The sequence below is a fragment of the Lissotriton vulgaris genome, chromosome 1_1 (genome assembly GCF_964263255.1).
Source record: "Lissotriton vulgaris chromosome 1_1, aLisVul1.2, whole genome shotgun sequence".
NCBI classification, from domain to species: domain Eukaryota; kingdom Metazoa; phylum Chordata; class Amphibia; order Caudata; family Salamandridae; genus Lissotriton; species Lissotriton vulgaris.
Genome location: NC_141685.1, coordinates 935,759,182 through 935,784,496, shown reverse-complemented (window position 1 = coordinate 935,784,496; position 25,315 = coordinate 935,759,182). Strand labels below are relative to the sequence as shown.

The window sequence follows — 25,315 nt, the reverse complement described above, 5'->3', positions numbered from 1 at the left end:
TGAGCTGTCCCGCACATTTTATTTCTTTTAATTTACTGCATCCTCCAGCTTGGAGTGATAAATCAAAGTAAAATGGTGGGCGTCTCGTGATTCTTTTTGGCGAAGTATGCTCACGCCATCACGGTGGGCCTGTTTTAGCATCATGGTGCATGTGTGATGACTCAAATGGTCTGCCTTGGCAAAGGCAAAAGATGTAACCTGTTGGTTTTGCCAATGCTTGTTCTTAAAAGTAGTTTTCCTGTCTGGCAAGTAAGATCCTTGGTGCAATGAAGGTTGCACTGTTCTACCCAGTGCACAAACTTGGTATAATTGTAACATAATTCACAGAGAAAATCCCATCCAGGTTTAGTTGGGCTTAGTTAAACCCCCCCTTCCCCCCCCACACTACCCCCTACTGTACTTGGATGACGACATTTATTGTATTTTTTTCCCCTTCAGGCACACGAAGGAGGGAAAGCGAGAAGTCTGTGGAAAATGACGTTTTTAATAAAGATGATGAATCAACCTCTCCCAGCTCCAAAGGTCCAAAAGCAGAGTCCCCCCTTCCCCAAAAGGTGATGCCGGCCCCGCCGCCCAAGGAAAATGCCTGGGTTAAGCGCAGCACTACCTCCCCCGCTGCCCGCTCACTGAGCTCAGACTCTGACAAGCAATCGCCCACAAGGTAAGAGCACGTCTTGGCCTTCTCAGTTCATCAACATACTCTGTGTGAGCTCTGGGTGTCTACAAATATCTAGTGTTCAACTGAAACCTAGGTTCGTAACTGTGGTCTGCATGGGGTCCATCTAGAATTGCCCTAAAAGCGACTTCACATATCAAACCAGTGGGTGAGTAAATAAGAACCCTTTATTTTTACAGCCAGCATTACGGCATCTTATTTGGTGGTTCTGAAGTTTTGATTTGTCAATTTTGTTTTGTCTAAATGTCAGTCAGATGTTTGTATATTCTCTTATGGAACTAGACTCAGCCAGCTGAGCATTAGTTTTGCTGATCATTGGCAATAGTCTCTTTTATTTTGAACTATTTCAGCACATTTTGTTGTAATACTCGGGCATACTATTTGGCCATCCTATACATTAGCCCGCAAGAGTAAATTTAGTTTTCTTTTTTTGGGGTGGGGAGGGGGTGGGGAGCTGGCTCTGTAAATACTATACCAAAGAGAGGTATAGTGATCATAGTCCAGTGGAGCACCAAAGGTAGGCAGAGGTAAAGTTGGATAGCACCTCACTCTATTTGTGGTAGTGTGGTCGAGCAGTAAGGCAGTATCAGAGGACAGTGTTAAGCATTTGTTGTACACAGTCAGCAAATGAATTCACACACTCAAAGACTGAACTTCAGACTAATTTTTTTCTATCAAATATTCTTCAAGTTATTTTATTTCCTAGACCCAAGCAAGCCTGGCACAGCTAAGTGATGAGTACTTTGCAGTTAAAATACAGATTGGAAAACAGTTTGGATTGCAACTGTAAATGTACTTTGGTTTGATTACAGTAGTGTTACTGATAATACAATGCTTTTCAGAATACAGTATGTATACTTTGAATGGGATTTTCAGTAAGATTACTGGTAAGTTACTTTTGAGATTACTTTTCTTACACAGAGTAGTATACCTGGATACTACCCTGGGATATTTCCTGTAAACAGGTAAGTAAAATCTTTTTTGTTAAACAGTACCATTTTGAAGAATTTCTTAAGGTTTTCAAACTCCACACTTGGAAACTTTTCACAGCAAAACAGTCAGTTATCCTACGGAGCAAAAGAAAATGCTATCTGCCAGTATGCATCTGTTCTTGACATGAGGAGCTGCAGAGTTACACACTGTTGCATAGATCGCCATCTAGTGTTGGGCCCGGATGTTTGCTCTTGTTTTTGTCCTGAAAAATTCTTTGGAAGTCACGAGATAGGTGACTCCTCCTTTGGATCACATTGCGCCTGGGCATCGGCTCCATCCTCAGATTGTTTTTCGCCATTCGGGAAATGATGGAATTTTGCAAGAAAAGGAAGGATATCCATGTAAGCTGTATCTAATTAAGATAATTCTGGAACACAAAGGTAGGCTGGGGGGCGTGTGTAACTCTGCCGCTCTACATGCCAAGAACAAATGCATACTGTTAAGTAGCCTTTTCCGTTCGAGGCATATGAGCTGCAGATTATACACTGTTGCATAGATTATACAGCAGTACCCCCTCTTAATGGCGACCGCCAGTATGTGTTGCAGTAGTTTTAAATAGTGTTTTGCATACAGCCTGGTCCACAGTAGCTTGTCGTTTAGTTTGCACATCTACACAATAGTTTTTTTTTAATGTGTGCAGTGTAGACCATGTAGATGCCTTGCAGATGTCATATAAGGGAATGTTCCCTAAGAATGCCATTGAAGCCCCTATTTTTCTTGTAGAGTGGGCTTTAGGAGGAACAGATAATGTACGTTTAGCTTTCTGGTAGCAAATTTGTATACATTTGACAATCCATCTGGCTAACCCAGATTTTGATACAGGGTTGCCTTTGTGGTGGTGAGGGACACAGTTGTTTGGTCTTACGAAAGTGTTGTGTTCTTTCAATATAGTCTAGCAATGCTCTTTTGAATCTAGGGTATGAAGAGCTCTTTCTGCGACAGTTTGTGGCTGCAAGAAAAAACCGGGCAGTTCCACTGATTGAGGTGGAATGGAGAAATTACTTTAGGAAGGAATTTAGGATGAGTACGTGAACGACCTTATGATGCATTTGCAGGAAAGGTTATTGAATGGTTAGTGCTTGTAGTTCACTAACTCTCCGTAGAGAAGTAATAGCTACTAGAACGCAACCTTCCGTGTTAAGAATTGTAGTTCACATTTATGTAAAGGTTCGAAAGGAGGTCCCATTAGCTGTGTGAGAACAATGTTTACATTCCACACCAGTGAAGGTAGTGCTCTAGGAGGAATTCTCCATTTAAGTCCTTCCATAAAGGCTTTTATAGCAGTTTTGAAACTTTAAAATATTCCTCTAAAATCAGCTGAATAACGATTTCTGGAATACTCACCTGGGATCAGGAGAGTAGCCAATGCTGTACTTTCTAGCTCAGTACTGAACCGCAAAAGTAATCATAACTGTACTTACCAGTTACCTGCATTTTCTTCCATAGGAAGCCATTTACTGTTTTTCTCTGAAATTTCTTTTAAGTGTCAATTTTTGCACATTACGAATATTCTTTAAAAATCATACCAACTACTGAAATGTAAATACTTACCTGTCTTAGGTAGAGCTCCTAGTGCCGAACCTAGGAGTCCAGTACTGGATTACAAAAGTAACGAGATCCTACTTTACCTGTGACTTTAATTTCCTTCCATAGGATAACATTTGCTAGTTTTTCTCTGAAAAGTTTTGTCAACTTTGAAAATACATGTTAGAGGCATGTGGGCTGCTGAATTCATATCTGTGCATAGATCGCCACCTAGTGTTGGGTCCGGATGATCGCACATTGTTGTCCTGGAAGAGTCTTCGAAGTATCACGAGATAGGTGGCTCCTCCCCTGGACTACAGTGCGCATGGGCATCGACTCCATCCTCAGATTGTTTTTTTCCGCCATTGGGTTCGGATGTATATTGGTTCCCTCTAGTCGGAATCGATAAACTTTCTTAAGGCCAAAAGGTCTTTAGTTTTCTTCGTCGGTATAGTCTTGCGTTCGGTGCCTGATTCTTCCAGCTCGGTTCCGAGCCGGATTCCATAGAACCGCGTGCTTTCGGCGCGGAGGGCCCAATCGACGCCACAGACCCTATCGACTACTCATCATGGAACGGAGCCCGTTCAAGAGATGTCCCGTCTGCAATTCCAAGTATCCCCACATCGACGTCCACCCAGTGTGCAACAAGCGTCTGTCGCCGGATCATGATGAAGCCAGTTACATGGCTTGTTCCCGTTTCAGGTCCAAGAAGACGCTTAAGCATCGACGCGCTACGCGCCAGGAGGCCCAGCAAACTGCACCGGCGCCTATTCACATCTTCGATGCCGGGGATGATGAGGAGGGAGCTGACCGGGAAGTTGGTGAAAACCTGTCGAATCCCGCGTCGGAGGTAGACTAGAACTACGACGCGGACGCTGAAATGTTCGAAGCTGAAGAAGTCGTCGACGAGGTAGGAGACGACGACGGGGCCTTTGGGGCCATGTAACATAGCTCGAGCGAAGAGCTAACTCAAACTGACATTGGGGCCGTAACGCTTCAGAAGGCTCAGGTTGAGGGATCACCACTAGGCCTTACCCAAGATCTTACAATGGGTTCTACGGCCCCGCCTTCGGGCTCGGCTACGGACATTACTATTGAGCCGCACCCTGCAAAATCGAAACGGAAAGTAAAACCAACGGTCTTGGCGCAAGCAAAAGCACTGGTGCCACCCTTGAAACCGAAAGTGCGCATTACTTTGGTCGGATCGAAGGCCTCGGAGCCGTCGGCGCCGACAAAGCAGAAGGGTGTTGTCAATCCGAAGACACAGGTCAAGGACGTCGAGACGAAATCTGCCACGCCGAAGACAAAGGTCAAGGTGGTCGAGCCGAGTAATTCGGCGCCGAAGACAGTCGACACCAACAAAGGACTCGGTGATCCGAAGGTTCTTGAGACTCCGCGTCAACAAGACAAGGCCAAGAGCGGCGCAACCCGCGAGTCCACGCTTAGTGGTGCCTCGAAGGATCCCGTCGACTCGGCGCGGCCGTCAGACGCTTTCTCCAAGCATGTGGCGGACTCCCTAAAGCGCATCAAGGAGAAGGGCTCGGCTGTCGGTCCGAAAGATCCTCCACCTTCGAAGCCGGTCGAGAAACCTCACAAAGCGTTGACGCCCATTCACTTCACGTTGCCGCCGAGGCTTTCACCCCTAGGATGGGCGCCAGCGTGCCCGAGAAGGTGCCCTCGGTGCCAAAGTCGACGACGGTGGTCCCAACCTTGAAGCATCGACAATCTTCATTGGAAGACCAACAAGAACACTTTATCGATGCAGAAACTGGCAGACTTTCCCTCCATAAACAGAAAATTGCCCCGGAACAGCCAATGGAGTCCTACAAAATTCCTTTAAAGAAAAAGGATTCCACTTCAACTCCTGTTCTTGTGGAACCACTTTCTCCACATGGCCATGATGTCTCACCCACTTACTGGACGCTGGGGAAGACATTGATGAGGATGAGTACAGCTATCCTGTATATATAGACCCTGAAGATACCAATGAACCCTGGGCAGCTGGTGCTGACCCAGGTGATCCTCACTCTGCCCCAGACACTCAACTCTATGCTGTGAAAACGTCCCCTACAGAGGATTCAGCGGCGTTTAATGCCCTCATTGAACGGGCGGGTAAACATCATGACGTCCAGCTCCATGCTGACCCCATTGAAGTGGACTTTCTTTTTGACACCTTTTCCGTCTCAGAGATGTGAGAAGTTGGCCTGATACAAAGTGCTCACTAGAATAGTGAACATTATATATCAGTCCAAACAACCCTTATTGATTGGTTGTATGTCAACCTTATAGACCAGCTATCCTAGTAGCATGGATACGAGCAGTCTTCGGGCTAAACTCTAGAGGGCGTGTTAAGCCAGCTGTTATACCATCACATATACCCCTTGAACACCAAGTGAAAGGACACCACACAAGTGTTATGAAAATAAACAGTGTATTTATTTAGATCACAACAGCCCTGTACTCTTTATGAGGACAGGGTACTAAGCACACAACAAAACTCTTACGAAAATACTTTAAGTTGCACAATTTACACAAATGCCCGAGGGGCACGAAAAACCATATACTACAAAAGTGGAATGCGAAATTACTAGCAGGTAAGTACTAATCTCATAGGGTTTGGAATCGCTAGGACTGGCCTACTGAACCTTCAGATTACTAGCAGGAGGCCTAGGGGACTCTGGTGCAGAGTGTGCACTCGGATGCGGGACAAAGTCTATGGAGGCTAGTAAAAGCAAAAGTTAGTGTTCTCGGGCGAACCCGACTAGGTAGAGCTGAAACGAAAAAGGATCTGGACCCTTGGATAGTGAGGCTATGCTGGGGCACCGAAATGCCGAAATTACCTAGCCCAGGGGCTGCGGATGCATAGGTCTGGAAAGACGTCGGGAATCCTCGTTGCAGTCTATGGAGCCTGAAGAAAGAAGTTGCTGGCAGGCGACCAGTGTTGAAGTTCGAAGTGATCCAAGCCTGGATCGAAGATGGATGACACCTGAAAGCAGAGGGGACCAAGTTCTTAATCACTAGCCAGTGATTGTGTGGGCACCAGGATGCCACCGGACAAAGTCACCTCGACCAGGTGAGTGGGCGACGCTGGGCTCTGCAGTCTCACGGACCAGGAGGCGTTGTCGGCGACCAGAATGGAGGTGCGAGCTGTCCCACGATGGTTGATGCTGTCGACGTCGCTGGACCCAGGATTGGGGCAACAAGTCTTGGCAAATGCAAGCCCACGCGGTGGACCTGAGATGGCGTCTGGAGTGGACCAGGAGGGTCCGGGGTGCTCCTCTGTTGGAGGGGAGCAAGGGCCAGCCTGGAGCAACCAGACAAGCAGTGTTGATGTCGTCGTTCGTCGTCGGGAAGGCCACAAGCCAGCGGGCTAGTAGCCAGACAACGCGGTGAGCAGCAAAAAGCAGAAGGGCCCCACGCAGATCTCGTGGAGGCTGGGGGGCTGAACTTCGGTGCTGGAGCTGCTCAGGGTCGTGGCTTCTCGGACCCCAAAGCACTCACTCGAGGATCCCTCGGCGGTCGTGCTGGATAGAAGTCGTGCAGTTCTTATGATGGCCGGTCCCTCGAGGTCTCGTCGCACCTACGGTTCTCAGCTTAGCTGTAGAGGTAGGTAGAGGTCAGAGGTTCCAGGGAAGCCGGGTCTCATCGTGCTGGTCCGTCGGATTCCGGAGGAAGGACGTGCAGCAAACCGCAGTGTTCTTAGATGGTGCCTGCGGGTGCAGGGTGTCTACTCCTTAGTCACAAGGGAGAAATCTTGAGAAGAAGTCGAGAGTTCCTTTCGTAGAAAGTAGTTTCAGGATTCAAAGATCTAATTTGGAAGGGTGCCCGCTCCTATCTTTATACAAGTAAAAGGGGCTGGCACGCGACTGGGTCCTGCCCATGGGTGGGAACAGGAAGGGGGTGGTTACACCCCTCTCCCATCCCGGACTTTCCCCAGGCCAGGGGCTGGTGTGCCCCTGGAACTGGTTCTAGCCGGCCTATGCATAGTGAGCACCGGGGTGCCACTTGCAGTCACCTTCCTCTAAAGCCCTGCCTACCCAGGATACACAAAACCCTGTCTGGGATGGTGCTAGCACCGCCCCTGACAGGAAACCCTTTGTCCAAGCTCCCCTCGCTGGAAGGACTCCCAGCTGCAGGGGGTCAGACTTGTGTCTGTGGTGGCATCCATTTTGTGATGCTGAGGCTCGAGTTAACTTTAACTGGGGTTCACAGTTACATACATGTCGGGTCCCTCTAGAAGGGTGGAATGCTAACCCCGTCGCCAGAATTGGCGAGGGGTTAGTATTCCAATTCGTATGACACCTTACTCGACATGTTTTGATAAAGCGATACCAGAGTTGGCATTTAACCGCGAGGATTATAATGCACTTAAGAGTATATGGTATGCGTTATCATGGAACAGCTATTAGGACTTGGTTCCGCAAGCTGCAAACAGGCTCAGCTCATGCCAGAGCACCATCTCGCATGATTCCAAGCACTCTGCCTTCAGGATTGTTAAGGCCTGCCATAGGAGTGACTGATAGGAATCTATGTATCCATTTTAGGGTTAGATATAGGTATACTATATCTAAAGCAAAGGGTGATTACACCACCTTGCCCCAGCTGTCGTGCAGCCAGTTGTGTCAGATTCAGATGGCCAGCCAGGGGTGGCATAATACATGCTGCAGCCCCTGGTAGGCCCTGGGTACACCTATGCCCTGAGTTACTGGGTCTGATAAGGTGGCCCAGTACCAATTGGTTAATGCACCTAAGGTACACGAGTCAATTTAGTGAGAGAACAGCAAGGCTGTGGGTCTGATTAGCAGGCCCACAGCCAGAGAAGTCGTAAACCAGTGAAGCAAAAAACAAATATCTGGGGTGATCATAGGATTGCAGACCCTACTCTCCTACATGACCCCCCCCCCCCAAACTTTGGGACAATAAACTAACCTTGACCAGGTGAGTCTTCTTGCTCTAAGTGGAAATACCTGGAGAGCCCATCTGCATTGCCATGATCAGTGCCAGGTCTATGCTCCACTGTAAAATCCATCCCCTGCAGGTAAATTGACCACCTAAGCAGTTTGGGGTTTTCACCCTTAATCTGATTTAGCCACAAGAGGGGCTTATGGTCGGTCTGAATCTTGAAATGAGTTCCAAACAAGTATGGCCTCAGTTTCTTCAGGGCCCAAACCACAGCAAAGGCCTCCCTCTCAATAGCTGACCAATTTTTCTCTCTGGGGGTCAGCCTTCTGCTTATAAAAGCAATGGGCTGGTCATGACCATCAAAATTCAGCTGAGATAGAACAGCTCCCACACCCAACTCAGAAGCATCTGTTTGGATAATGAATGGTTTGGAGTAGTCTGGACTCTTTAGGATAGGTGCTGTGCACATGGCCTGCTTTAGGTCATCGAATGCTTTTTGACAGCCTGCTGTCCACTGAACTTTCTTTGGCATCTTTTTACTTGTCAGTTCATTAAGTGGAGTCACAATTGATCCAGAATTCCTGACAAACTTTCTGTAATAACCAGTCAGGCCCAAGAAAGCTCGAACCTGAGTCTGGGTGGTTGGAGGAGCCCAATCCTTGATGGATTGTATCTTGCTCTCCGGTGGCTGAACCTGGCCTCCACCTACAAGGTGGCCCAGGTATACAACCTGTGTCTGCCCTATCTGGCACTTTGTGGCCTTGATAGTGAGGCCTGCTGCTTGCAATGCCTCTAACACTTTCCTCGGGTGGACCAGGTGATCCTCCCAGGTGGAACTAAAGACCGCTATATCAAGATATGCTGCACAGAAGTCATCCAGCCCAGTGAGAACTTAATTCACCAGCCTTTGGAAGGTGGCAGGTGCATTTTTCAGTCCAAAGGGCATTACCACAAATTGATAATGTCCACCAGGGGTCGAAAATGCTGTCTTGGGCTTGGCATCCTCAGCTAACCTGAGTTGCCAATACCCAGCTGTCAGGTCAAATGTACTTAAGTAGTTGGCAGAAGCCAATCTATCTATAAGCTCATCTGCCCTTGGTATTGGGTGGGCATCAGTCTTAGTGACTGCATTGAGGCCTCTGTAGTCTACGCAAAACCTCATCTCTTTCTTACCACCCTGGGTGTGAGGCTTTGGCCCTAGAACTACTGGACTAGCCCAAGGGCTATCTGAGGGCTCAATGACTCCCAGCTCCAACATTTTCTGCACTTCAGTTTTGATGCAGTCTCTAACATGATCAGGCTGCCTGTAGATTTTACTCTTAACTGGCAGACTGTCACCAGTGTCAACATCAAGGGTACACCAATTGGTTTGACTGGGTGTCAGAGAGAACATATGTCTGAAGGATTGAAGAACCTGTTTACAATCCTTCTGTTGATGGTCACAGAGGCTGCCACAAATGACAACACCATCTACCGATCCATCATCAGGATTCTGAGTGAGCAGGTCTGGGAGAGGGTCACTCTCTTCCTCCTGTCCCTCATCTGTGGCCATGAGCAAGCTCATGTCCTTCCTGTCAACATATGCTTTGAGCCTGTTCACATGGAGCACCCTGTGGGGGCTCCTGGGAGTTCCAAGGTCCACCAGGTAGGTGACCTCTCCCTTTTGCTCAAGGATTGTGTGGGGCCCAGACCATGTGTCTTTCAGTGCTGCTGGGGCCACTGGCTCCAACACCCACACCTTCTGTCCAGGCTGATACACAGTCAGGACAGCCTTTTGGTCCGCTTTTTGGAGTTCTTGGCTGGCCTTAAGGTTTTCAGATGCATTTTCCATATACTCAGCCATCCTGGAGCGGATACCAAGTACATAGTCCACTATGTTGGTTGCAGGCTTTTTGAGAGGTCTCTCCCATCCTTCCTTCACCAAACACAGGGGTCCTCTCACAGGATGCCCATACAGAAGTTCAAAAGGGCTGTAGCCAACCCCCTTCTGTGGGACCTCTCTGTAAGCAAACAAAAGGCAGGGTATCAGGACATCCCATCTACGCCTGAGCTTTTCAGGTAGTCCATGAATCATCCCTTTTAGGGTCCTGTTGAACCTTTGAACAAGCCCATTGCATTGTGGATGATAGGGTGTAGTGAACATGTAGTTGACACCACATTGCTTCCACATAGCAGTTAGATAGCTTGACATGACGTTTGCACCTCTGTCAAACAACCTCCTTAGGGAAGCCCACTCTGGAGAACACTCCAACTAGGGCTCTTGCCACTACAGGTGCTCTAGTGGTCCTAAGTGGAATAGCTTCAGGATACCTGGTGGCATGATCCACTACCACCAGTATAAACTTGTGCCCTGATGCTGTCTGGGGTTCCATTGGACCAACAATGTCAATCCCCACTCTTTCAAAGGGCACCCCCACCACAGGGATTGGTATAAGGGGGGCCTTTGTTGTGCCACCTGACTTCCCACTGGCTTGGCAAGTGACACAGGAGCGACAAAACTCCCTGGTATCTCCATTCATGTGAGGCCAGTGAAAGTGAGACAAGCCTGTCCCAAGTCTTTGTCTGGCCTAAGTGTCCTGCTAAGGGAATCTCATGGGCCAAGGTAAGAAGGAAACCTCTCTGAGACAAGGGGATAACCAGCCTCCTGGTTGCACCAGGCTTGGGGTCTCTTGCCTCAGTATACAGGAGTCCATCATCCCAGTATACCTTGTGGGTACCTGTGGCGTTCCCAGCAGCCTCAGCAGCAGCCTGCTGTCTGAGGGGTTCAAGGGAAGGGCAGTCTAACTGTTCCTTCCCCAGGTCTTCTCTTGAGGGTCCCCCTGAGCCCAGAAACTCAACTTGATCAAGTTCAAATTCTTAAGGATCAGTTTCCCTCAGTTCCTGTAGGTCAGCCTCCTCTGAGACTTGATCCTCAACCTGGGGCAAGGGGGAAGGCAATGCCTTAACCCTACTGCTCTTCTTGGAAGGTGTCTGGTCCATTGTTCCAGGATCCAGCACCTGTTCAGTGGGGCATCTTCTGGCCTGTGACCTAGTCACAGCAAGCACATGTGCTGGCAAGCCTAACATTTCCATGTGAGTCCTCTGCTCCACTTCTGACCATTGTGATGACTCCAAATCATTGCCCAACAAACAATCCACTGGGAGGTCTGAACTAACTACAACCTTCTTTTGGCCATTTACCCCTCCCCAGGAGAAAGCAACAATCGCCATACTATGACTGGTAGTGACGTTGCTGGCATTGGTCACCAGGAAATCTGTACCTGGCATGATCTGTCCAGGGTCCACAAAGTTAGGTGTCACCATGGTGACACTGGCACAAGTGTCCCTATAGGCCTGAGCCATTTTGCCATGTATCAAAGGTGTCTGCTTGTATTTGCCCAAAGTATTGGGACTGACATCAGGGGATATATCCACATCCCCTGTACAGACAAGGACAGCCTGAGTGAGTGTGCCAACTAAGTTGTCATACCCCTCAGAACCCAAGGTTAACCCAACTAATCCCTTGGGAGGTGCACTACCACTGCTGACTGTACTAGGGGTGCAGGTGCCTTAGGGGCTGCAGTGGCACGAGTTTGCCCTCCTTTCTTGGTGCACTCACTAAACCAGTGAGTTTTACTTTTACAGTATTGGCACCACCTTTTAGACTGGCCTTCTTGAGTCTTCTTCTTCTGGGAAGCCTGACCCCCACCCTCTTTGGATTGTTGGGGACCTGTTGAAGACTTTTGGTCATTTTGTTCACCTTTGGTATCTTTACCCTTCTGGTCTGCTTTCTTCTGACCACCTTGGTTCTGGCCCTGGTTCTGCTTAACCCTTGTTCTGACCCATCTGTCTGCCTCCTTTCCCAATTCTTGGGGAGAGGTCAGATCTGAGTCAACAAGGTGCTGATGCAACAACTGGTTCTGACAATTGTTTAAAATCTGTTCCCTCATGATCAGATGTACAATCCTGTATAATCAGTAACCTTACTGCCCAGCAACCAGCCCTCCAAAGCCTTAGTGGCACAATCTACAAAATCAGACCAATCCTGAGACTGAGTTTTCTGGGTATCCCTGAACATCAACCTGTACTGCTCAGTGGTTAGGCCAAACCCATCTATCAGTGTACTTTTCAGGACTTGGTAATTGTTTTTTTTTTTTTTTTTTTTGTTTTTTTTTTTTTTTGTTGTAAGACATTTATTATGAACAAATGCAAAAGAAGATGCACACTGCGTCACGCCAACAACCCGGAGGCAGGCCGCTATCAGGCAGGATTATACAAAGCATACATAGAAATAGCTCAGAGGCCACCATCCGGCCGGGTGTATCATTTAGAGGTAAACTTAAGATTCAATAAAATCCTCAGTGTTTGCAGTGCATCTTCAGCAAGTAAATGGACTTACTTTTCTCACAGTGCTGCTGACAATTGAAAAATAGCGAAAAAACAATGAGGCCGCCCTTGAGTAAGCAGCATTCAACCACCCGCTGCAGCAGCCTATAAAAAGGATGTGCCTGCCAGCACCATTTTTTCTCCCAACAGGACCCCCCAACAAGCTAAACCAGGAACTTCAAACACAGGTGCAAGTACGTGAAAACAGCATCCGTACAACACTCCAGTACACAAAAGGGTCGCGTGGGCCTGCCACAGGTTGTTTAGATAAGGGGCCAGCCATGGTCAGGGCGGGTGCGGAAAGGCATCTTGGCTGTGCACGAGTTAGCGAAGGGCATGTGGGGTGGGGGGGAGGCGGGGAGATGTAGTGAATTGGCCCCAGCAGGACCGGCAGGTCGGGGGGGGGGGCAGGGGACACCCTCCGGGTCAGTGGAAGCAGCATACGCAGAACTTGCGTCTGGGCATTTTCTGTCAGTGTGAGCGCGGGACTGCGGGGTCACAACCAATAACCTACGTAGCTCGCATCCTTAGCCCATGTCGTCTGAAATACTCGTCGCACGTGAGGCACCCGGGGAGTCAGAGCCCGCGCGTTCTGTAGTCCATTGTACAAACGGGCCCCATATGTCAGTGGGTCTGGAAGCGGTGGGCATGGTCTCCCAGTAGTGCGTCAGTTGTGTGTGGCCGTAAGTCACGTCCCTGATCCAGCTTTCGAGTTTGGGGAGGGCCGGTCTGCCCCAGTGCAGAGCGATCTGTCGTTTGGCATATAAAAGGAGTAATGCATGCAGTTTCCTGTCGCAGGGCTCAGTGTTCTTAACGTACCCAAGCAGACCCAGCAGTGGGGTCGGTGAGTCACTCCTGTGTGTGATTTGATTGATGGCATTGAAGATCTCTGACCAGTATGCCCTCAGCTTGGGGCAGCTCCAAGCCACATGAATAAAGGTTGCATCTTCACCTCCACATTTCCAGCAAGAGGCATCCTCACGGATACCCATTCGGCGTAGTAGTGCCGGAGTGCGGTAGTATCTGTGTAGGAATTTGAAGTGGATGAGCCGCAATCGATAACTTGGGGATAGAGCTGTGAGTTGCGCGCAGCAATACTCCCATGCGTCCTCTGGCAGCTGGTCCCCCAGGTCCCCAGCCCAGGCGGTCCTAGCCGTGGCCACTGTCACCGGGGCTTGTTCCTGCATGCAGTTATATAATCTGGACACCAGCTTCTTAGGGGAAGGCCGTGAGAGCAAGTTTTGGAGGGCAGCTAGCGTGCAAGGTTCTTCCGGGAAGCGCGGTCCTATCTTCTTGCAAGATTCCCTAAGGGAATGATATAGTAATTTGTCAGCAAATGTGCAGGGCCGGTCATCCCCATCAGCAGGCATCTCGAAAAATGAGCCATCTGGATATAGGTCAGCAAAGGTGAGAAGTCGATTCCCACGGATAGTGAGGACGTCCCCCCTTGCTGTCAAACAAGGCAACAACGGGTTGCCCCTCAAAGGGACAGCCGGCGCATAGAGCAGGGAGAGACCAGCTTGTTTCTGAAGTTCTCGCCATGCCCAGCGGACCATTTCCACTGTGTCTACCTCACGCGACGGGCACGTAACCTTACCGTATAGTGCCACTCGTAATGGCAAGGGGGCGATCACTGCCAGCTCCACCGCCACATGTGGCTGGTAGGGGGTGGGGTATGCCCAGAAATGCAGGAACTGAGCTTGCGCACAGAGTGAATAGAGCTTTAAGTCCGGGGCCCCCAGGCCTCCCTGTCGGAGCGGAAGTGTGAGTAGGTCCCAGGAGACTCTGGCTTGACCGCCAGCCCACACCAGTTTTAGCAGCAGTGAGCGGACCCGGGTGTGGAAGTGTGTTGTCATAGGTAGTGGTACATTGACGAACAAGTATAAGAATTTGGGAAGGACCACCATTTTGGCCAGTGCAATTCTAGCGACCAGGGATAGCGGTAGCCTGTTCCAGACTTCGACCTTTCCTTCCAACCAGTCCACCGCCCTACCAAAATTCAGCGACCACAACTCCTGCACATCTCGGCTGATCCAGATGCCCAAATACTTGACAGCTTCCGTCTCCCACCTGAGGGGGTAGTCAGGGGCAGGTCGATCAGTGCTCTCCGTCAGGGGGAAGGCCACTGACTTCGACCAATTAATGGATATTCCCGCCAATCCCTCAAATCGCACAAATTCCCGAAGTAGTGGGCTCAGGTTGTCTTTAGGGTTCAGGACGTACAGGGTGACATCGTCCGCGTACAGCGAGATCAGCAAGCTTCTAGCACTAAATCCTATGCCCCTGGCAGTGTGGTGTTGCCGAATTCGAGCCGCAAGAGGCTCCATCGCAATCGCAAAGAGGAGCGGGGACAGAGGGCAGCCCTGCCTAGTACCCCTTGAGATATCGAACGGTTTGGAGACGAGACCGTTAACGCTCACTCGGGCTCTGGGGTTCGTGTAGAGTAGCTTGATCAGGGTCATGAAGTTCTGGCTGAATCCCATCCGCCTCAGTACACCGAAGAGGTAGGGCCATTCTAAGGAGTCAAAGGCTTTGGTGGCGTCCAGAAACACCACCGCTGCCTGTACTGACGGGTGTAGGTAGTGAAGGACCGAAAAGATCGTTCTGAGATTATGTGACGTTGCTCGGCCAGGAATGAATCCTGATTGATCTGGGAGCGCTATCATCGGCAACATCGGTTGTAATCTATCGGCAATTACTTTTGCGTATATCTTGGCATCTACGTTGATAAGGGACAGGGGCCTGTAGGAGTCCAGCTGCTGTTCATCTTTATCTGGCTTGAGGAGCGTGACAATGAGAGCCTCTCGCATGGAGTCAGGAAGGGAATTTAACTCGAGAGCCTCGACAAAAACAGAGTGTAGTCTCGGCGCTAGTTCAGCAACGTAGGTTTTATAAAAGGAGGTGGTCAGGCCATCTGGGCCAGGCGCTTTATTTGCCGGCATGCTTTTAATCACCTGGGCGATATCTTGTACTGTGACGGTGAGGTCCATGTATTGTCTGTGGTTGTTGTTGAACCACACGAGTGCTATGGAGTCAAGGAAGTCTCGCAGTGACGCCGGTGTAGTGGGTTGTCTCGAGGTGTACAAGGTAGCATAGAAGTCTGCGAAGGCGCCCCACACCGCCTCTTGGCCTATCACTAGATTGCCGGTGTTGTCATAAATAGTGTGTACATAGGTCGATTGTGTGCGAGGAGCTATCAGTCTGGCAAGAGTCCTGCTAGGCCTATCTCCCTCCCCATACCTGCGCGCTTCTGCCTGCTTCCCTAGAAACCGCACCTCTCGCTCCGCCTCCTCATTAAATGCTAACAGTTTAGCTTTCAGAGCTCCAGCAGTCGCCGCAGATGGGTCGGAGCTAAAAGCAACATCTAGGTCCCGTAGTTCCCCCTCAAGCTTAGCCAGCGCGTCTCTTATGGTGCGTAGGACCCCTGCTTTTCGTGCAATACATTGACCCCTGATGACAGCTTTAAATGCATCCCACACAATGGCTTCAGATGTGGCAGATCCAGCATTCTCACCAAAATAGTTAGTGATGTCTTCTCTTATCTCCTCCACAAACACAGGGTCAGTGAGCGCGTGTGGGGGGAGGCGCCATTGGAACGCTCTATGTGTAGTGTCAGGGGGATGCAATATCAACATACATGGAGCATGGTCTGATAGTGATCTAGCCATGATATCAACATTCGATACCCATGTCGCAACCTCGGGAGACACCAACCAGAAGTCTAAGCGCGACCAAGCAGCCTTATGGTGGGTGTAGCAGGTCCCTACTTTTGCCCCCGGATTTCTAACTCGCCACACATCTGAAAGTAGACCCTCACTCATGATTTCAGAGATCGCTTGACGCGCTCTAGTGTGCTGCGGCCTGCTCACACCCCTGCGATCCATGTCATCATTGAACACTATGTTGAAGTCCCCCCCCAACACAACCGTCTGGCAATCCAGCATCACAATTTTCGCCCAAACATTTCTAAAAAAGTCAGGATCATCCACATTTGGGCCATAGATTGCAGCTAGGACAATGGGTCGCCCCTGTAAAGAACCATGGAGCAGGACATACCTTCCCTCCGCATCCCTCACATGGGAGTACTCCCGCCAATCCAACCCTCTGCGAATGAGTATAGCCACGCCCCTCGCGTAATTAGAGTAAATGGAAGAATAAACGTGCGCCCATCTTGAATTCTTCAATCGAGCCGAGGGTGTGGCATTCAGATGTGTTTCTTGTAAGAAGCATATATCTACATTGTGTCTTGACAACACGCCATGCAACAAACGGGCTTTCTTGAAGTCCCCAAGGCCTCTAATGTTCCAAGTCCAGAGTTTGATACCTCCCATTAAAGCATTTGACAGCACCAGACCCCCATCCCGCATCCCCGCCCCCGGAAGCCATCCTGACACCTCGACACTATAATTGCAGACCCAGCGCATAGAAATATAGGCATGTGTAGTAGTACATTGCACCCAAAACAAACCAAAACTCGCAACATATGTAAACCCCCCCTCCACCCCCCTCCCTCAGCAACCCCCCAATCAGGTCGTGACATATCCCAGTAACATGTACGCAATGCGTGAAAATACCCCAACATCAACAACAAAGGGAGGCACCCCATGAGGCGTGGTGCGCTCGGCAAACACCCCCGTATACGCGGGGTGGCTACAATCAAACTTTAGTGTTCCTGGGTACTGACAGAGTCCCCCATCCCGTGGTCCTCAAAGCCTGCAGCCAACAAGTGTCCCAGTGGGAGCGCGGAGGCGGCAGCACAAGCCGGTGCACAATAGTGTCCCAGTAACTTACCCCCACGCAGTCAGTTCGGGAGGAGCAAACCTGTGCGAGAGATCAATCCGGCTCCCAACTTCGACACACAGGGTAAATGTGCAGCCTTGCAGGGTGAGCATGGTAGAGACCTCAGTCATTGTCACTCAGGTGTTCCGAAGCCTCCTCAAGCCTCGGCGATTTCCTTCTGGCCCCAGCACAAATGTGTTTAGCGAACTTGAGGGCTGATTTGGCGTCAGTAAAGAAATGAGAGGTGTTTTCGTGGTGGACGTTCAGCTTCGCTGGGTATAGGAGGGAGTAGGGCACGCCGGCTTGTAGTAGAACTTTCTTCGCCGGTAAGAATTCCTTCCGGGCCGCCTGCACCAGAGGTGTGAAATCTGGATAGAAGGAGATTTGATTACCCTGATGCGTGATCTTACCCTTCTCTCTCGCCAAGCGTAGAATGATGTCTCTATCTTGGTAGTTAAGTAGTTTGGCCAGGATCGGACGAGGTGGGGCTCCCACCGGGGTTTTTTTCCCTAGGGACCTGTGTGCCCTCTCCACCGTGAACACAGGGGACAAATCTGGGTCGAACAGTTCATGCAGGAGGTTTGACACAAACGATTCCATCTTCCCTGTGTTTGTAGTCTCTGGAATGCCCGTAATGCGGATGTTGGATCTTCTGGAGCGCGCTTCCAAATCGTCCGACTTGGCGCGCAGATTGTCGAGTTCCCGCTCCAGCGTCGTGATGTGCCGCTTAGCCTGTTGCTGGAATTCGCAACATTCAGTCTGCCTATTTTCGAGACAGTCAAGCCTCTTCTCGTGTGTGTCCACCTTAGTCTTCACGGTTTCGAGTTGCGCCGCCATGTTATCAAGTTTTGCATCTATGCTCTTCAGGCTAGTCCTCACCTCCATGATGAGGGCCCCAAAGTCTATGTCCGGGGCAGCACCCTGCGATGACGATGCACCAACATCCGACTCCATCGTCGCGTTCTTTGGTGGCTTCCTACTGTCAAAAGTCAGCTTAGGTTGTTTGGCGTCATTTTTCCCCATCTTAGCAGGCTAGGGATATTTACCGGCTACACAATGGGGCAGCACCTCTCTGCGCCACCGCTAGCAAACGTCTCGTATGAGCGCGACTGTCCAGGTGGTGCCCGTGTGCGCCAGCCGCGATAGTGCCCTCTGTAGGTGCTTAGAGAGCTCAGCAAACTTCAACGTGTAGCTAGGGCCTTCCCCGGAGTCAAAATGGCGGGCTCCCACAGTGCAAACAGGGATCTGCTCTCAGCACTAGAAAATCGCAGCACAGGGGTTCAGGGGGTTCTGGGCTGCAAGGCGCCTCTTCGTGTGTGTAATGGTGTGTCCCGCCTAGCTGAATGACAGCGGGAGGCCTCGGCGCTGCAGTGGGACGGCAGAATCGACAGGGCACCTCGACCCTCCTTAGCGCCCTCTCACCTCCTCTCCGATCTTCGCCGTGATATAGCTGGCGCAGGCTCAACTGCTCAGATCCCCACCAGTCTCGACACCGGCCAGCGCCTCCTCCGGCGACCAAAGGATCTCTGCACCACGGCGCGGCTGTTCTGTCAATCCGCGCCGGTCTCCGCTATCTCCCCGCAGCCTTCCGCCACGGTAACTCTCCGCCGGCAGTAGCGGGGGTGCGCCAGCGGGGTGTCCTCGGCAAGTACCGCCCAAGCAGCTGGGGCCCCCACAGCCGCGGCCCACAGTGTCTCGCGGCTCCCAGCAAGCGGCACTTCCGGCGCGGGTCAGGACCAGCCCGCCAGCCGGCAAAAAAGAAGTCCGTCTCCGCTTCGAAGGGGAACCGTCCCCACGCTCCAAACTCGGATCGGAGGATCCCCTGGGCATAGGCAGCAAAACTCGGGAGGTCTGGGGGTCCGCAGTCCCCAGGAACAGGATTATTCAAGGATCAATCGGAGTAGCCGGCGGAGCTCACTCAAAGAGCGGCCATCTCGCTGCTCGGCTAGCCACGCCCCGCCAGGACTTGGTAATTGTTAGCATCCTCAGCTCTAGTAGTGAGGAGCTTATCTCTACCTTTACCTTCAAAGGAGAGCCACAAGACAGCTGCCCACTGACTCTGGGGGACGCACTGGACAGTGCAGGCCCTCTCCAAAGCAGTTATCCATTTGTGGATATCATCCCCTTGTTTAAAGGGGGCACTATCTTACTCAGGTGTCTAGTGTCTAAACTCCTGTCTTTTTCTCTTGGGAGAATGCCGCCACCAGTGGAATCTAGTCAACTTAACTTTTGCTCTCTAGCAAAGGCAAGCTTTTCTTTGGCCAGGGCAAGTTCTTCCCTTTCAATCCTCAGATTGGCTTCCCTCGTTTTAGCTTCATGCTCCCTTCTCTTAGGGGAAGACATCCCTCTATGAGAAGAGGTCTGAGAGCCATTGGTTCGAATGGATCTGTTAGAGCCTCTGGATAGAGACCTATCTCGTCCATTCCCAATGTTAAGACTGCCTGAGAGTGGCCCTGGGGGTCCCCCAAATCCATTCTCATGCCTACTTAAGTTGGTCCTAGTGAGTCTACTGACTTCTACTTGACCTTTGCCTGCCTCATCCTCTGATAACTCCTCTTCCTCCTCCTTCTCAGCATCATCTGCTGCCTGGAGGTGGTGGTCAGGGTTACTAAAGGGTCCCTCTAAGGGGGGCAGATTCCCATCTGGATGAGAAGGATCTGTGTTAGCAGCCCTCCTAGCATCATAAGTCTCTAAGAGACCAATCAGAAAAGGAATGGTAGGGTTAGAACCCTGTTTTAGCTTCCTGGATGTACAGATTTGTCTCCTCTCCTGGAAGCTAAGAGCAGTATATCTGGAAGGGACCTGTGGAGGGTCCACAACCACAAGAGGGGTCTCTGAAGACTCTCCGTGGTTAGACATGCTTCTAGTGTGGTGTAAGTGATGCACCTACCTACACTATTTGTTTGCCTACTGATCCCTTGCTAAGAGTTGTAGTCAATGTGTGCTAAGCCTTGTTGAACTACAACAGCTGGTTCAGTAGAACTCAGAGTATTCTAAGCTAAGTTATATGTACCTCAATACTTATGTGATCTTTCACAATGATATTCTTAGGATACGTGTGGTAAAACAGCAAGCTCAAATCCCAACCGCTGCTCACCAATGTGAGAAGTTGGCCTGATATATAATGTTCACTATTCTAGTGAGCACTTTGTATCAGTCCAAACAACCCTTATTGATGATTGGTTGCAAGTCAACCTTATAGACCAGCTATCCTAGTAGCATGGATACGAGCAGTCTTCGGGCTAAACTCTAGAGGGCGTGTTAAGCCAGCTGTTATACCATCACATATACCCCTTGAACACCAAGTGAAAGGACACCACACAAGTGTTATGAAAATAAACAGTGTATTTATTTAGATCACAACAGCCATGTACTCTTTATGAGGACAGGGTAACCAAGCACACAACAAAACTCTTACGAAAATACTTTAAGTTGCACAATTTACACAAATGCCCGAGGGGCACGAAAAACCATATACTATAAAAGTGGAATGCGAAATTACTAGCAGGTAAGTACTAATCTCATAGGGTTTGGAATCGCTAAGACTGGCCTACTGAACCTTCAGATTACTAGCAGGAGGCCTAGGGGACTCGGGTGCAGAGTGTGCACTCTCACGCGGGATGCAGGACAAAGTCTATGGAGGCTAGTAAAAGCAAAAGTTAGTGTTCTCGGGCGAACCCGACTAGGTAGAGCTGAAACGAAAAAGGATCTGGACCCTTGGATAGTGAGGCTATGCTGGGGCACCGAAATGTGGAAGTTACCTAGCCCAGGGGCTGCGGATGCATAGGTCTGGAAAGACGTCGGGAATCCTCGTTGCAGTCTATGGAGCCTGAAGAAAGAAGTTGCTGGCAGGCGACCAGTGTTGAAGTTCGAAGTGATCCAAGCCTGGATCGAAGATGGATGACACCTGAAAGCAGAGGGGACCAAGTTCTTAATCACTAGCCAGTGATTGTGTGGGCACCAGGATGGCACCGGACAAAGTCACCTCGACCAGGTGAGTGGGCGACGCTGGGCTCTGCAGTCTCACGGACCAGGAGGCGTTGTTGGCGACCAGGATGGAGGTGCGAGCTGTCCCACGATGGTTGATGCTGTCCACGTCGCTGGACCCAGGATTGGGGCAACAAGTCTTGGCAAATGCAAGCCCACGCGGTGGACCTGAGATGGCGTCTGGAGTGGACCAGGAGGGTCCGGGGTGCTCCTCTGTTGGAGGGGAGCAAGGGCCAGCCTGGAGCAACCAGACAAGCAGTGTTGATGTCGTCGTTCGTCGTCGGGAAGGCCACAAGCCAGCCGGCTAGTAGCCAGACAACGCGGTGAGCAGCAAAAAAGCAGAAGGGCCCCACGCAGATCTCGTGGAGGCTGGGGGGCTGAACTTCGGTGCTGGAGCTGCTCAGGGTCGGGGCTTCTCGGACCCCAAAGCACTCACTTGAGGATCCCTCGGCGGTCGTGCTGGATAGAAGTCGTGCAGTTCTGATGATGGCTGGTCCCTCGGTCTTGTCGCACCTACGGTTCTCAGCTTAGCTGTAGAGGTAGGTAGAGGTCAGAGGTGCCAGGGAAGCCGGGTCTCGTCGTGCTGGTCAGTCTGATTCCGGAGGAAGGACGTGCAGCAAACCGCAGTGTTCTTAGATGGTGCCTGCGGGTGCAGGGTGACTACTCCTTAGTCACAAGGGAGAAATCTTGAGAAGAAGTCGAGAGTTCCTTTCATAGAAAGTAGTTTCAGGATTCAAAGATGATCTAATTTGGAAGGGGGCCCGCTCCTATCTTTATACAAGTAAAAGGGGCTGGCACGCGACTGGGTCCTGCCCATGGGTGGGACCAGGAAGGGGGTGGTTACACCCCTCTCCCATGCCGGACTTTCCCCAGGCCAGGGGCTGGTGTGCCCCTGGAACTGGTTCTAGCTGGCCTATGCATAGTGAGCACCGGGGTGCCACTTGCAGTCACCTTTCTCTAAAGCCCTACCTACCCAGGATACACAAAACCCTGTCTGGGATGGTGCTAGCACCGCCCCTGACAGGAAACCCTTTGTCCAAGCTCCCCTGCTGGAAGGACTCCCAGCTGCAGGGGGTCAGACTTGTGTCTGTGGTGGCAGCATCCATTTTGTGATGCTGAGGCTCGAGTTAACTTTAACTGGGGTTCACAGTTACATACATGTCGGGTCCCTCTAGAAGGGTGGAATGCTAACCCCGTCGCCAGAATTGGCGAGGGGTTAGTATTCCAATTCGTATGACACCTTACTCGACATGTTTTGATAAAGCGATACCAGAGTTGGCATTTAACCACGAGGATTATAATGCACTTAAGAGTATATGGTATGCGTTATCATGGAACAGCTATTAGGACTTGGTTCCGCAAGCTGCAAACAGGCTCAGCTCATGCCGGAGCACCATCTCACATGATTCCAAGCACTCTGCCTTCAGGATTGTTAAGGCCTGCCATAGGAGTGACTGATAGGAATCTATGTGTCCATTTTAGGGTTAGATTTAGGTATACTATATCTAAAGCAAAGGGTGATTACACCACCTTGCCCCAGCTGTCGTGCAGCCAGTTGTGTCAGATTTAGATGGCCAGCCAGGGGTGGCATAATACATGCTGTAGGCCCTGGGTACACCTATGCCCTGAGTTACAGGGTCTGATAAGGTGGCCCAGTACCAATTGGTTAATGCACCTAAGGTACACGAGTCAATTTAGTGAGAGAACAGCAAGGCTGTGGGTCTGATTAGCAGGCCCACAGCCAGAGAAGTCATAAACCAGTGAAGCAAAAAGCAAAAATCTCGGGTGATCATAGGATTGCAGACCCTACTCTCCTACAAGAGAGAACTGTCAAGACTCTACCTATGTTGAAGGGTGTCTTCAAACATGCTGGGGAGATCTTTAAAGAGCCTACCAGAGCCAGGGTGATAAATCCTAGGATAGAGAAGTATAAACCAGCGCCTACTGATCCTACTTACATCAAGGGACAGTTGCCTTTGGACTCTCTAGTTGTTTCAAATGCCCGGAAGAGGGACAATTCTCAAACAACGGGTGATGCTCCTCCCCCAGACAAAGAATCTAAGGTGTTTGAGGCATCAGGGAAAAGGGTGGCAGCCCTAGCAGCCAATATATGGCGCATTTCAAATACACAAGCACTTCTAGCGAGGTATGACAGGGCACACTATGACACACTGGAGACCCTGTTGCAGCACCTGCCAGACGAATACAAGGAGGCAGCTGAGATTCTCATCCAAGAGGGGAAGCTGATATCCAATGCTTCTATAAAATGTGCACTGGACGCGGCTGACACAGCGGCCAGAGCTGTCAACACTAGCGTTATGCTGAGACAACATGCCTGGCTCAGAATCTCGGGATTTAAGCCAGAGATACAGACCACCATTCTTAATCAGACAGTAAATCCTGATTATCTGTTTGGCCCAGAGGTGGACACCACCTTGGAAAAGATTAAGAACGACACTGAAACTGCTAAGTCCATGGGGGCCTTGCAGTCCCAGCAATTCAGGGGTGGGTCTTTTCGTCGCTCAAGCACTAGAGGCGTTTCCAGAGGCCAGCTCTCCCAAACCACGCAGTACTACAAAGGCAACACGCAGTCCACATACACCAAACAAAGTCGAGGTGGATATCGTGGTAACAGCGCCAAAGGCAGGGGTCGTGGAAACAACAACTCCAGATCCTCTGCCACCAACAAACAGTGACGCCTTGTCACTGCCCCCCGACCATACAACACCTGTCGGGGGGAGACTTCAACAGTTCCTGCCATTCTGGAAGTCCATCACCACAGACAGGTAGGTCACACAGCTTATCCAGTACGGGTATTGTCTGGAGTTAACATCCACTCCACCCAAAATACCCCAAGACACCGTCCTATGTCCGACGAGCACTTGCACTTGTTGCAGCAGGAGGTCATCGTCCTTCTGCAAAAAGGGGCAATCGAGCTCGTGCCTGTGGAAGAGAGGCACAGGAGTTTACTCACTGTACTTCTTGATACCAAAAAAGGACGGGTCCCTCAGACCCATACTGGACCTCAGACCCCTCAATCAGTACATTCTATCGGAGCACTTTCATATGCTGACCCTGCAGCAAGTGCTCCCGTTGCTCAGTCAGGGGGATTTCCTCGCAAATTTAGACCTAAAGGATGCGTAGTTTCACATTCCGCTGCACCCGTCACACAGAAAATACCTCCGGTTCACCATCCAAAACCAACATTACCAGTTCAAGGTTTTGCCTTTCGGGGTCACCACGGCACCCAGGGTGTTTACGAAGTGCCTGGCGACGGTGGCAGCGCACCTAAGGAGACAGAACATTCACGTCTACCCTTATCTGGACGACTGGCTCATCCAGGCAAAGTCAGCCCAGCAGTGTGCCGCCCACATGTCCCACACCATTCACCTTCTTCACGATCTGGGATTCTCACTGAATTACCCTAAGTCCCACCTGCAACCCGCCCACATACGGCAGTATCTGGGTGCGACGATAAACACTCTGGCAGCCACAGCACAGCCAAATTCAGTGAGGGTAAACAGCATTCAATCGCTGATACAAAGATTCAGACCTCAACACTCGCTTCCAGCGCGAGTGTTCATGCAGTTGATCGGCATGATGGCCTCCTGCATCTCCATAGTCCCGCACGTGAGACTACATATGCGTCCGCTTCAGGAGTGCTTAGCACGTCAGTGGACTCAGGCTCACGGATAGTTGAAAGACCTAGTGTTGGTGAGTGGTCGGGCATACAACTCTCTGCATTGGTGGAATCCACAAAACCTTTGCAAGGGACGACCATTCCAGGAGCCTGTGCCACAGATCATCCTGACGACGGACGCTTCTCTCCAGGGATGGGGAGCTCATGTACTCCAGTACACTGTGCAGGGACCATGGACACCACAGCAAAGGAAGATGCACATCAAAGTTCTGGAACTGATGGCGATCTTCATGGCACTAAAAGCCTTCAAAGTACATCTGTGCAACAAGGTCGTGTTGATCCGGACGGACAGCATGACAGCCATGTACTACATTCAAAAGCAGGGAGGAACACACTCTCCACAGCTGTCTCATCTGGCTCGGAGCATGTGGAAGTGGGCCATTCAGAGA

At 50.5% G+C, this 25,315-nt stretch overlaps 1 protein-coding gene across 2 annotated transcripts in view; it reads left to right on the top strand.

Annotated features, from left to right (window-relative positions):
• Positions 1–25,315, top strand: part of EIF4B (eukaryotic translation initiation factor 4B) — a 487,202-nt gene that overhangs the window by 380,170 nt on the left and 81,717 nt on the right. For both annotated transcript variants that reach the window (XM_086959135.1, XM_086959134.1), the window contains exon 11: positions 439–661. In XM_086959135.1, the coding sequence (XP_086815261.1) occupies positions 439–661 (223 nt within the window). The remainder of the gene's footprint in view (positions 1–438; positions 662–25,315) is intronic.